Genomic DNA, 14,529 nt, shown 5'->3' with positions numbered 1-14,529 from the left:
GAACAAAATGTGCTCAGTAAACACACTACGAGCAAACCTAACACTATACACTCGAACGATTAAGGTGAATCCAACACTGAACTTGTTCAAGTAGCTAAAACTTTTGATTTCGCCAAACCACATGACTCTCAGCATATTCTGCCACTTTACCACTTCGTATTGCCCTGGGATAAACATCTTGTGCCTTCGAGAATTTGCATGAGAAACAGAAGTACTCAGCTGCACATTTGCCTACCCCACCAATACAGGAAAACCAGTTTGGACAGGAGAAGACAAATGGGGTTTGATGCACCTGGAAAAAACGCTGCCCTCTGCGAAACAGCCAGCACAGCTGAAAATGGAGAGGGGAGAGGGCTGTTTTGCTTCAGTGCCAAAAGCATTTATTCAATATATTACTAGAAAATAAGTAGCTCTACAGAAAGCGTACAAATTAACACCAAGCTTTAAAAACATTCTTTCTTTGCTGAATGCTTTCCTAAATAGTGCCGGATCTCACTGGGTACTGCCTGTCACAAATGTCTGTCTGGAGAAGCAGGCGGTCTCAAGTTGCTCGCTGTCTTGAGCTTTCCCTGATCCACCCACCGCGAGCTGTTCACTGGCACATGCCTGTCATCCCACCCACCCTTGCTGCCTGTGAACTCTGAGCCCATCACAGCAAAGCTGGCGTGTGTAGCGTACTCCAAGGAGGCAGGCAATTATGCTCATACACTGGGAACGGCCCCTCAAAACCTTAGTGGTGGCCTTGTTCTCTCACTTAGTGAAGACTCCTAATAAGGCAGCACTTATTGTCCCTCTCTTTTCCGTGCCTGTGGAAACTGCCAAGCTCCTGTCTCATTCTTGCCCCTACCTCTCTAGAGGAAAAAAAAAAGGAACAGCTTTAGCTCCTGCCAGCAGCGAGGATACTCCCACGGTGCATGGGAAAAGCTTACTCCAACTCATAATTTTTAGACAGGAGAGATCCAAAGCCGAGTAGGCAGGGCACACTCTCACCGTGTAGAAACCCATGTCCAAATCAGCGCTGGTGGGATTCAAGCTTGGGTTAATAATCATTTGCCATCAGAAGGATGAGCCACAAGTGGCTGGCTGAAACACTGCCTGCAGGCAGGGCTGCCAGGGCACCGGTTTGTGTTCCCTCTCATGCAGGGAATGAGACTGTCCCCCAAAACAAGGGGAGCAAGCGTGCACGTACAACCTCACTGCTGGGACATCTCTCAGCACACGTGCCCACGCCTGCGTGGACCTTTTCATGAAGTGTTTCAGAGAAGCTGAAGAGACTTCAAGCTGAGCTGCAGATGAATAAGACACTTTGAGTTTTGTTGTGTCTAGAGGCTGGACTAATTGGACATGTAAACACTCTATGTTTACAGCTTTAGAGAGTGCATTTTGGGACAGATTTTATAAAAATCCACCACTATCTTCGAGCACTTTATTTTCCAACTTGAACGTTATTTTAGGATTTGGGGGTTGTTTGCTTATTTTACAAAATGTATTTGGGAGTTTTACACAGTACAGACAGATTACTGTGTATCCCGTTTAATATTTGGCTATATTAAAGTCATTAAACCATTTTTCTCTTCTCAGTACTGAATTTATTCCAACCTAGAGGAACACAACACTCCCTTGTAGCCTGAACTGATAACACAGGCTACTATTATAATGATTTTTCTGTTTGCATTTTAGAGAGATTTGTTCCTCCCTGTGTCCACCAAAAGTAAAAAAAGCATGCCTCAAACCTCATGAGTAAATTGGAGTTTATGATAACACCAAAGAAAACTTCTAAGAAGTCCATTCATCTGTCGTTTCGTAACTATAAGAAATGCCACAAGACTTCTGTATGGGTCACAGGTATCAAAACATGAAACAAGATTAAAATTAAGATACTTTCACACAGTGAGTCAAACTGTATAGTAAGAGACTTCAGTTTAACATCCAGAACAATTTTGGCCTCAAAAAGTTAGTGAAGAAAACATCGGCACTACCCTGAGAATATTCATTGCTTGTTGGATTTTGGTTCCCTTTGGGAAGTGATAGAGTTTCAGAAAAATACCACCTCTGCCAGACAAACACAACCGCCAAATCCCTACAGCTGGGCTCGCAAGCCCCAGGTACTGTGCAGGCACTGTAGCAGAGAATCTCACAAGCAACGAGGGGCAAAGTTCTAGAAGGAGGCACACAGTGCAAAACTTGTTCTATTTGCAAAAGAAAACAGACTATTTCAAATGTTTATTCCTGTGGTTAAGCTCTTTAGAAAGCTGTTTAAGATACAGAGTAACTCTTAGTTTGATAATTAGTATAAAAGATGCATGTTAAATTTCTAAGTCAAATTTCTAGTATGAAAGATCATTTTTCTTTTGGTTTTACTGAATTTTTCAATATCCCTGGTGAATCTTACTTTAATGTTTTTTGTAGTATATAAACTTCAGTTTTTATTGATAAACAACACAGCTTTATTCCCTTTGAGAAATCTTGGGTTTGTAACATTTTGTCTATTCACTTTTTTCTACATTGCTTATCAAAATACGCTGATGGCATTCTATAATATGCAAGACTTCAGACTTGCACAGCAAAAATTGCTTCTAGTTTATGCTGTATCATAAATCGGGGGTTTGCTGAACAGCCTGTATTCATATTTTATAAACACAAGGAAACATCTTCATGCACCTTTCACATACACTTTTGAATCAAGTCACTGAACGGGAAATTAATGTTGATGATATTTCCCTTACTAGTCCCAACTCCTTACTTATTGAATAACATCATTCTTGTCCGTTATTCTTGCTTATTTCTATATGTTTTGATTTTCTTTTCCTTCAAAGCACTGCTCTTTTTCTATGGCATTATTATATATTTTATGCCCACCTTGAATTTACTTCCCTGTGTTTATTCCAGCTTTTCTTTATATTCTATACCAACATTTCCTGGACCATACTCCTAGTGAGAGAAACTGATGTGGTGATCTATAAAACCAGGCTTTTATAGCTTGTGATTGCTGCTAAAAGGGCTAGAAAGTGGCAAAGTTAAATAGGATAGTAAATGAAGGACTACATTGTGTCAATATTTCGTCTCTTCCAATTTTACCTCCTATTGTGACTGTGTCAAAGAAAAGTTAAAAAATATATATTCAGATTTCCTAATTCTTATGTCAGCTGAACAACCATACTCCGGTACCTGCCTGTTTTAGCATGCCTTTTTCTTAGGTATCCTTGTTCCATTTAGTCCAGAGGCTCTTTGTTTAGCCATTCCATGAAATTATACTCGAGTGAAAAAACTCTGTGTCCTACAAAATGCTGTCCAGGCTGGCCTGTGCTCAATCATCTTTCTAACCAAGTTGGAAAAAGATGGTTGAGTCTTCTTTTATTATTTCTCCAACTGAATAGAGAATTATTTCAAATTTCCTTCATTTCTATAATTAAGGAGTTCTAATAATTTGTACCTCAAACTCCTCCAACTTCTTAAGACGTATACATTCCACTGTATCTCAATGGTCAGTTCAAAAGGCAATTTGCTTCAACACATATTGTAAGAATTAAATCATTTAAATATAAATGGATAACAATTACACTGGAAACATTGCTTTTAGTAAAGAGTGACTTTAATACAGGTTTACAGCCTATTCATTAAAATTGGATTTGAAGTGGCACCAGCACAAGATTCTATGCTACTCACCATAATTTCAAAATAAACCTCACACACCACTTCAAGTTATTAATTGGTCTCTATTGCGCTACGTATAGACACAGATGCATAATGTGAAACTCAAACTTAGTCTCAGATATTTTGGAGTACTGCATTGCAATCACTTCCTCAAAGCACCACAAAGAGCCATGGAGGACTCTTGCAGCATCACTGGGAACAACTTCAGCTCATGAGAAAAGTGAAATAACAGGACTGTTTGGAATATCTCAACATCCCAAATTCTAAAGACATGTAATGCAATGGTATGAAAAATTATTTAGTTCAAACATTCTGAGAGCATTTTCTTGGAAAAGCGAGTTTTTTTTGGTTAGGACTTTGTAAAATAATAGCTATTTAAGACAGTTCCTGTCCAAAATCAGAGACTTGGGGCTATTTTACTTTAAATCTTCATACTGCTGAAATGACTGAAGTTTTTGTTGTTTGAGTTCTGGTTTTGTTGGTTTTTGTTGTTTTGGCAAATTCTTTCTATGGTTACCTGCTTTAGAATAAAATTGATCTGAAACTCTTACATCTTTGAAAAGCATTCCTAGACATACACGCTTTTCCTTTTCCCAAAATGCTTCTCTCAAAAATATCTCGTCTAATAGTTTCTCCTAATGTCACACAGTAGCATGAAATTACACCACTTACTGGAGATTAGGCTTTATTCTGCAGCAGCAGGAGGAAATCTAAAGCACCGCCAGTCCAAATAGACAAAGGTTATTATATCCAATTTTTAGATACATAATAGAAGAATTGAAAAAATAAGATCACGTAACTCAATCCTCAGAAACAGGTTATTTCACTGAATTTGCTGGGACCTATCCCCTGATTAATTTCAATCTTTTCTAAGACAAACTCCTGTGCAATTCTAAGAAACACAGAGTTCTCTGGAAGGACTGCTGACGACTGAGCTCTGTTCACCTGTACATTTCTTCAGTAGCTGACCCAACATCCCCAGTTTCCCACATCCTCACAAGGCATACCCAGATGCCCAGGGACAAAGTAGTTACCAGGCAGTAAGAAACTGTGCTACTAGGACAGAAAACTACAATTAAACCAGAATTGCTCTGTTCTTGCAAGAATGAAGAAAATATGTTGCTTTCTACATCTGTGCAACCCTCTAACAAAAAGACATTGTGCTGTCTTGTTATTTTATAGGCAGCAATAATCTTTATCAAGCCAGCTAACATCCTTCTTCAGACTCGTGCATTTCTTATATTTTAATAGCAGCATACATTTTCATGGCGTATTCTGCTATGTTATTGATGTACACAAAAATAAAAATTCCTAAATGAAATTTCAAATTCCTTCAATGAAAACACTCAGACTTAAAGCATCTTCTGTTTTTCAATATTTTAGCCATTATTTGTAGAGAATGGGCAGAAATCACCAAGGCCTTTCTGTGACAGACATCTTCTGTATTTGCAAGATCAATGTCAGATGGTGGCAGAATGTGCTAATTCCCTACATTTATTTCAGTCCCATCAGAAAATAGTGGCCACCATATTATTGTAACCATAATACAACCTTCCCACATATAGCCCCATAGAAAGCAGGAACGGTACAACAAACACATTTGATGTACAAGCCCTAAAAACTAGGAAATTAAAAAATCAAGCCACTAGTCAGTACACAGATCCTAATACTTTCCCAACAGACACATATCTTCAGCAACAACCTATACATTTCCTCAGCATTCTTAATTCTCTTTTCCTCTATTTCCAATTTCTAAATATATTCTCCACCAAGTTGCCTTCACCTCTCAAAACAGTAGTACAGGTTTTGTAAAAGAGTTTGGATAAAGAAGGCCAAGAAAGGTGACTTGAATGACAAGAAAGAAAACTGCATATTGTACTATGCCAATTCAGTGCTGACAAATACTTGCGGTCAAGCAGTTGCTATTTATTGGACCCAAATGTGCCAGAAATTAAGCAGAACTGCCTCTAATGTTCAAAATATGTGCACATTCTATCATAAACAGAAGCTACGTAAAGCCAGCAAATGGCAAGAACTGAATATTATATTACTATTAAAAATTCAATTTTAAAAACAAAAGCTATTTGTTTCAGACTTATATGAAAATTTTCTCAAAATTGTATAATTCAAAATGCTTTTCATGAAATATCATACACCATTGTTCACATTGCCATGAAATTTTCAGCCACACACAAATTTCAAAAACTCTCTTCTAAGATATTATGTGGCCACCTGCTTTTAGAGGAAAGAAAAAAGTTTCATTTAACTCCTTTCTCAAACAGAATCTGAGAATTCTCTTCAAATCTAGTATGCTGCTTAGGCCACAATAAAATGCAGAATACCTTCAGTGTAAGTTTAGCTTTCTAATATATTACATCCTAGAGTAAAAGATAAGTAATTTCAAAATAATACAAAAAGATTATGGTAATGACTTCTTAAAGAAAACAAGATCACCTTTGAGTTAGTTCTAGATGAGCCTTTCAATAATGACTCATTGTTGAAACCAAAACCTTTATCACTCCTTCAAATTATGATGGTGGGTTACTGCAGGATTACAGCTTTACGTTTGGATTCCTTACCCCTGTTACACTGCAAGCGCAACAGGAGTGCTCCACTCAGAAGGAACTCATCTTTCTACAAATAGATCAATAGAAATTTTTACAATGAGCTCAAAGGCTCATCCCAGTTAAAGAAATGACTGGAGTGCTGCAATGGATGGCTATAAGCTCTTCCGAAGGGATAGAATGGGAAGGAGAGGCGGTGGGGTGGCTCTGTATGTTAGGGAGTGTTTTGATTGCATAGAAATCGAAGATTGTGAAGACCAAGTAGAGTGCTTGTGGGTAAGGATGAGGGGGAAGGCCAATGAGGCAGACATCCTGCTGGGAGTCTGTTACAGGCCACCCAACCAGGATGAAGAGACGGATGAGACATTCTATAAGCGACTGGCGGAGGTCTCGCATTCGCTGGCCCTTGTTCTTGTGGGGGACTTCAACCTACTGGACATCTGCTGGAAGTATAACACGGCAGAGAGGAAACAGTCTAGGAGGTTCCTGGAGTGTGTGGAGGATAACTTCCTGATGCAGCTGGTGAGTGAGCCCACCAGGGGAGGTGCCTTGCTGGACCTGCTGTTTACAGAGAAGGACTGGTGAGAGATGTGGTGGTCGGAGGCTGTCTTGGGCTTAGCGACCATGACATGATAGAATTCTCAGTTGTGAGTGAAGTAAGGAGAGGACTCAGCAAAACTGCTATCATGGACTTCCGGAGGGCTGACTTTGGCCTGTTCAGGTCACTGGTTGAGAGAGTCCCTTGGGAGACAGTCCTGAAGGACAAAGGGGTCCAGGAAGGCTGGACAGTCTTCAAGAAGGAAATCTTAAAGGCACAGGAGCAGGCGGTCCCCATGTGCCCTAAGAAGAGCTGGCGGGGAAGGCGACCGGCCTGGCTGAACAGGGAGATTTTGCTGGGACTCAGGGAAAAGAGGAGAGTTTATCACCTCTGGAAGAAGGGGAAGGCAACTCATGAAGAGTACAAGGACCTCGTTAGGTCAAGCAGGGACAAAATTAGAAAGGCAAAAGCCCAGCTAGAGCTCAGTCTGGCCACAGTCGTAAAGGATAATAAGAAATGTTTTTACAAATATATTAACAACAAAAAGAGAGGCAAGGAGAATCTCCATCCCCTACTGGATATGGCGGGGAACATTGTCTCCAAGGACGAGGACAAGGCTGAGGTACTTAATGCCTTCTTCGCCTCAGTCTTTAATAGCCACTCCAGGTATCCACAGGATATTCAGCCCCCTGAGCTGGAAGACGGGGATGGAGAGCACAATGTACTCCTCATAATCCAGGAGGAAGCAGTCAAGGACATGCTAAGCCACCTGGACACCCACAAGTCTATGGGGCCTGATGGGATCCACCCAAGAGTACTGAGAGAGCTGGCGGAGGAGCTTGCCAAGCCACTCTCCATCGTTTATCAGCAGTCCTGGTTAACAGGGGAGGTCCCAGAAGACTGGAGGCTTGCCAATGTGACGCCCGTCTACAAGAAAGGCTGGAAGGAGGATCCTGGGAACTACAGGCCTGTCAGCCTGACCTCCGTTCCAGGGAAGATTATGGAGCGGTTGGTTTTGAGAGTGCTCACAGGGCATCTGCAGAACAGCCAAAGGATCAGGCCCAGCCAGCATGGGTTCATGAAAGGCAGGTCCTGCTTGACCAACCTGATCTCCTTCTATGACCAGGTGACCCGCCGAGTGGATGAGGGAAAGGCAGTGGACGTTGTCTACCTGGACTTTAGTAAAGCCTTTGACAGCGTCTCCCACAGCATTCTCCTGGAGAAACTGGCGGCTCGTGGCTTAGACGGGTTTACTCTTCGCTGGGTGAGGAACTGGCTGGATGGCCGAGCCCAGAGAGTCGTGGTGAATGGCGTTAAATCCGGCTGGCGGCCGGTCACGAGTGGTGTTCCCCAGGGCTCGGTTCTGGGACCAGTCTTGTTCAATATCTTTATAGATGATCTGGATGAGGGAATTGAGTGCTCCCTCAGTAAGTTTGCAGATGACACCAAGCTGAGTGGGAGTGTTGATCTGCTGGAGGGTAGGAGGGCTCTGCAGAGGGATCTGGACAGGCTGGATCGATGGGCAGAGGCCAACTGTATGAGGTTTAATAAGGCCAAGTGCAGGGTCCTGCACTTTGGCCACAACAACCCCATGCAATGCTACAGGCTTGGGGAGGAGTGGCTGGAGAGCAGCCCGGCGGAAAGGGACCTGGGGGTGCTGGTTGACAGCCGGCTGAATATGAGCCGGCAGTGTGCCCAGGTGGCCAAGAAGGCCAACAGCGTCCTGGCCTGTATCAGGAATAGTGTGGCCAGCAGGAGTAGGGAAGTGATTGTGCCCCTGTACTCGGCACTGGTGAGGCCGCACCTTGAATACTGTGTTCAGTTTTGGGCCCCTCACTACAAGAAGGATGTTGAGGTGCTGGAGCGTGTCCAGAGAAGGGCAACGAAGATGGTGAGGGGTCTGGAGCACAAGTCTTATGAGGAGCGGCTGAGGGCACTGGGGTTGTTTAGTCTGGAGAAGAGGAGGCTGAGGGGAGACCTTATCGCTCTCTACAACTACCTGAAAGGGGGTTGTGGCGATGAGGGTGTTGGTCTCTTCTCCCAAGTAACTAGTGATAGGACAAGAGGAAATGGCCTCAAGTTGCGCCAGGGGAGGTTTAGATTGGATATTAGGAAAAATTTCTTCACTGAGAGGGTGGTCAGGCATTGGAACAGGCTGCCCAGGGAGGTGGTGGAGTCGCCATCCCTGGAGGTGTTCAAAAAACGTGTGGATGTGGCGCTTCAGGACATGGTTTAGGGGACATGGTGGTTCTGGATTAATGGTTGGACTTGATGATCTTAAAGGTCCTTTCCAACCTAGTGATTCTGTGATTCTGTGAAACCTAGAATAATCATCCCTGTATTTGCAAGAAAGGCAAAACATGGCAAATTAAATTGAAACGGTGATGACACAGCAGCAACTACAAATAAAGAGATCTGATAAAAGTGCTATCAACCATTGCAAGCATGGAAGACTTCTAAAATCAAGGATTAGGTCTTCATGCAACTGAGTTCCTTTTCCTTTGTAGAATCTATTGTTTCATAGTCCCCTATTAAGTCTTGCACTTCTTTCTGAAATTGTGTCACACCATCATCTTCATTTTTTCGACATGACAAGAATGGTAAAGAGGAAGTGGGATTGCAAGCTGCTGCTTTTTACCACAGGCGCGCTACTGAAAGACAGCCATCGATTAGGGCTTAACCTAATTTCAGAAACATTGCTTTAATTAGAGAAACAACATGCATACGGGTTGGTCAACCTCACCTATTAAGTAGCTCTGGAACAGAAGACACTTAAAAGACGAAACATTACCAATTAGTTAAAATAAAATGATTAGAAGATCAACAGAAGTAAAAGGTAGAATAATAAAACATGCACTTGCATTACCCCGATACAAATTACTAAAACAAAGATCCTCAGCCTCTCCTGTTGCTTGCACCCGCGCACACAAGCCCTTATCCACAGTCCCACTCCAGCTGCTGGGACAGACATCCGCCTTAACTTACACACCACCACAGACACACACACACTGCATTTCCCTGTCGTAACTGGGCTTCGACATCGTAGTCTTTCCCGTAGCTTGCCCTGGATCCTCGATCTCCCCAGCTGTCTGTCTCACTGCCACACACACACCAATGGGTCTCTCAGTTGACTCCAGACCCCACAGTCTCTTTAGTAGCTGGCTTGGACATCCTGGTTCCTCCCATAGCCAACTTCTGCAGCACACACTCTGACACACACACACACACATATATATACACACACATCCTCCCACACCTGGCTCACTTAACCTACCCCTGGCCCATGGGGCAGAGGCTGGGGACAGCCCTGGCAGGAGCTGAGTCGGGGGCTCCGCTTCCCAGACTGAGTTATTGGGGTTCCCCCGCCTGCTGCTGTGCTTCTGGGCTTCTTTGCACCTCCTTTGTGTGATGAGCCTTTTATCATACAACTTAACATGATCTACTGTTTCCCTTTTTCCCCTTCTCTCATCCTCCTTTGAAAACATCCTGTTTCTCTCTTTTTTTCGCCCTTTTTTTTTTTCAGGGACACAAATACTGGACTTACATTCTTTTATATCACAAGTGAATAATGCACTGATGATTTCCACACCCAATGCCTCATTATTTTGGAAGTGACATCTCAGTGGGCCCTTCTCCAAGGCTTCTCAAACTGTGCTCCAACCACATGCCTTAAGCAAAAGAAGGTTAGTGCCCTTTCTGCTGAACATGACAGTTTTGAAAGCTTTTATACAGAATATAATCAATATGAAATATTAACTGTACTGGTATTGAATTTATCCTATCACCTGTTGCTCACTTCAGAATACCCACTGAGATCGTATATGAAACATCAGTACGAAGGGCAAAGTCATATCACATGGAGTTTTAACTACTCCATCTTGTGCTTAGATTTTTGTGTTTGAGAAATCAAAGTGGCTACTTAATGAAATAATGTGCCCCTTTAAAATATTCTGTATTTGACACAGAACAGATCTTATTTAATATGCTCTCTGAACACTGCTTTTAATCTCTCATATGCCAAAAGAAAACTGTTCATTATAGTTTTCTCCTATAGTTCATGAGTGAAAGCCATCGTTTCCACTCGTAGTCTTTTCCTTGAAGTGTACATCACCATGAAGTGTTTGTGACAGCTAACTTTTAAAATAACCTATGTACTTTTATTCACCTTATTTCTATGATGAGAGACCTCACAGCAAGGATGGAATAACAATATGGAAACTAACCATCTAATCCAACTGGACACACTTTATTGAAGTCTTATTACTTCCATGTGTAAGAGGAAACTAAAGCCAACTGCAATCCCCAATTTTTGGCATGCTCAGTATGCATTGTATCCAGCAAAAGAGAATTTAAATTTTCATTTCTTATTTTTACTGCACAGTGATATTAGACATATGGACTTAACTTGATCATTTAGAGATCAAGTGTTTTAACTGAATAAAACAAGCAAGGTCTTTATTATGCCTAAAGCAATACTGCTCTTTAAAAAGTTGTAATGCTTTGTAAATATTATTCTAATCTCTTTTGCACTATGAATATTCTTAAAAATAACTGGAATCAAAATTTTAGTACGGATGATAAAATCTTCAAGAATGGGTATAAAGAGTAGTGACAATATGGTTTTAACAGGGATTCAATTCAACCAATTTATATTAAAGAAACTGGCCATGGATAAAGTCAATGCCAAAGAGTTATATTCCAATTTATTCTCAGGTAGCATGTGTGATTAATTAACTCATATTTCTTAAAACACAAATCCTAGTTTCCTAAAAAATATTCATATAAAATTATGAGCTACTATCATGAAGCAAGCATTGGCTTTCAATTTCAACAGAAATAAATAGCCCTTTATTAAAGCATTTTAAACTTTGTTTTTTAAGTAAGTGATATTTGTCAAGACACATCTCTGATCTGAAAATCAACCCCACGATGGATCAATCCTTTCTTAGTGGAGGTCTGAGCAGATTAAAAATTAATTTTGTAGTTTCAGCAATATAGTGAACATCCCGTGCAATGAATCTTCCAATAATATTTACTGATAAGCTTTTTTTTTTTTCTTTTGAACTCCCTTTTCTCTCCAACACACATGCTTTCCTTTGTTATGCCAGTAAATCACAAGATTGCTGCATGGCTTAGAATAGTTTTCTCCTCAAGTGTCGATAATACCACAAGACACTAAAAGACAGGTTCTTTTGCTTGATTTCACATTTTTGTAAGAATTTAAGAAAAATCACTTTCAACCCTCATGGCTGACAGTACCTTATGACTTTACTAAACCTATTTTAATGACATAACAATTAACTCTATTCTTTCCTACAAGAAGGCTAATTCACAAGCTTTCACTACTGCCTGTATGGCTTATATTTTGTGAGTTTTAGAATCCCATTTCTCTCTAGTTCTATAATTTAACTACTCTGAGAATAGAATAATCAGAAAATAGTAATCAGACAGTGACAGACACAATTTAGATGTTTCTATAAACCAGTATCACTGATGTGCATAGGAAAGAAATTGAGTGAAGGGGAAAATCTGTATGCAAGTACACATATAAAAATGTGTCAGAAATCTCAAAAGGACTTCCAAAAAAGTTAAAGCCTAACGCTCCAGACAACTGGTACTGTTGTACACCTCAATCTTCCAAAGCTGTTCTGTGCAGACATGTATGAGTATCACCACAACTATACATGAACCACTTTCGCCGAGTGCTTTCCTAATGTGGTCTCTGAACACTATGTCTAACACCACATGATATGGTACTGGACCTGGGTACTTTTTCTTGCGTCTGAGTTCAACATTCCTAGAACGTATTTTTAAGAAGTTTTGTGGATAAAAACATGAGAAAGGTAAAAAAAGTGCATGAAAAATAGACTATACATAAAGATTTTTCCTTTGCACCTGACAGCACATCCTCCCTGCTTTTCAGTGAAAGTTAAATTTGCTATCTTAGCAGATGCTATGCATGGTGCCTGGTAGGTACGCGGTTTCTCAGATGTTCAGGTAAAGTAACACAGGCATCTAAAAACTGAAATTTAATAAAAATGTAAAAAAAGTTTTTAAAATATTAAAAACTCAGCTTTTAATGTAGTAATAAATATTCTTTCTCTAGGTAAACATATTCAGCCATGCAGAACACTTACAAATACAAATAACCTCTGTACCTGAACTGTGGAACTGATTTCAGATGCAAATCCTCCTGTCAAGGGAGCCTCATGGCTAATCAGCAATCGCCCAGTCTTCACCACCGACTACAAAGGAAAAACAAACCCCAAAAATGTAATCAAATTACAGCTCTTGTGATTTCTTACTTATGGAATATGTGAAACGTATGACATTATTAGCAGTGTTAGAATGTAGCTACTTTTCCCCTTTTGCATTTTCACTGAAAGAGGAATCATCCTAAAAGTCTCAGTGGAGTAATTAATAGGATGTTTTTATATTTACTATAAAAGTGTTTACAACTTCTACTCCATTTTAAGCAAATATCAAGAATAAAAATTGATTCTACAGAATATGAATTTACCTTATCAATACAAACTGTAACATTTCTGAAGGAGAATAAGGATTTAACAAGAAATCAGTAAAAACTTGGATCCTGAAAATACTCAAACACACACATGTAAAGAAATCCTTCACTGATACATACCTCTGCCCAACCAGATCCTAGGTAAAGTCAGGAATGCTAGCTATTCAGAAAGTAAAACTGTTAAATTAAAATTTTAGCAAGAAAACAATCATGTGGATTAATGCTGCTTATTTAAGTTTTACATGGCAATTACAAGCAACATTTTTCTAATTTTAAATCTAAATGTTTGTGCAGTTTTATGTGATCCACTCTATAAATAATTACATAGTACAATATATACAGAAGCTGATCTAAGCACTTTTAATCAAAAACCAAACTGGATTCATTGTGAAACATAACTATGAAAGAAAAATATTTTTTATCTGATGGGAGTATAAAGCTTCAGCACACCCAGATATCTTGAAGTTTATTGCAACTACATGCTAAATTGCCTAGAATCGAACAATATCATATAACTTTGGTCAGAAATATGGCAGCAAAGTCTCACTTTTCGTAATAAACATATTATAATTTCACAAGGTGCATTAAAAAATTTCATGAACTTCTAAAGATGCACATCGGAAAGAAAAAATCAGAATAAGGTGTATGTTAGTCTTTCAAAAACAGTTACAGTCTGATTTTTAAGATAAGTATGTCATGTACCATTAGTCATCAAGTGGAAAAGCCCAAGACAGTGCTAGGTATCAGGTCAAACTTTCTTAATGCTGTGATCTTCATTTTAACGTCAACACCAGCACATTCTCCAGTCAGGCAGCTCCGTGTTGTCTACATAATAGAATACATAACGGCAATGCCTTAATTGTAGAGCTTTCCTTCTGATTCAAGTACTTTTCTAATTCTTTTGCTTTTCTAGCAATGACTCAATCAATGGCTCTAAGCTGCTCATCCACAGATGTACTGGCAAGTCACAGGCGTATAAACAAGATGATCCATATACTGTACTATGAAGTGGTTTGACAACACTCAGAGCTAAACAAGACAGGAAAAGGCATTTCAACAGTTGGAAAGTAATCCACAGTTACGTAGGCTGATTTCTTGAATTTCTTTTGCCAGCACTGGAAACTCATATCTAAAGAGCAGAGGCATTAACCGCACTATAAATCTGTCTAATATATCAAAACAACAGTTCAACAAACAAAATGTACACTCCACTTTTAAGTTGATATGATAAAACCGATACAATCAGTTTT

At 40.0% G+C, this 14,529-nt stretch overlaps 1 protein-coding gene across 1 annotated transcript in view; it reads right to left on the bottom strand.

Moving 5' to 3' along the window:
- The window catches only part of BCKDHB (branched chain keto acid dehydrogenase E1 subunit beta), a gene marked incomplete at both ends in the record, with an annotated part of 138,138 nt that overhangs the window by 38,271 nt on the left and 85,338 nt on the right, over nucleotides 1-14,529 (bottom strand). Inside the window, one exon of the mRNA XM_081997181.1 lies at nucleotides 12,915-13,001. Within this exon, the coding sequence (XP_081853307.1) occupies nucleotides 12,915-13,001 (87 nt within the window). The remainder of the gene's footprint in view (nucleotides 1-12,914; nucleotides 13,002-14,529) is intronic.

Source organism: Phaethon aethereus (genome assembly GCF_964289735.1).
Source record: "Phaethon aethereus genome assembly, chromosome: 3".
Classification (NCBI taxonomy): domain Eukaryota; kingdom Metazoa; phylum Chordata; class Aves; order Phaethontiformes; family Phaethontidae; genus Phaethon; species Phaethon aethereus.
This window is presented reverse-complemented; position numbering and strand designations above follow the sequence as displayed.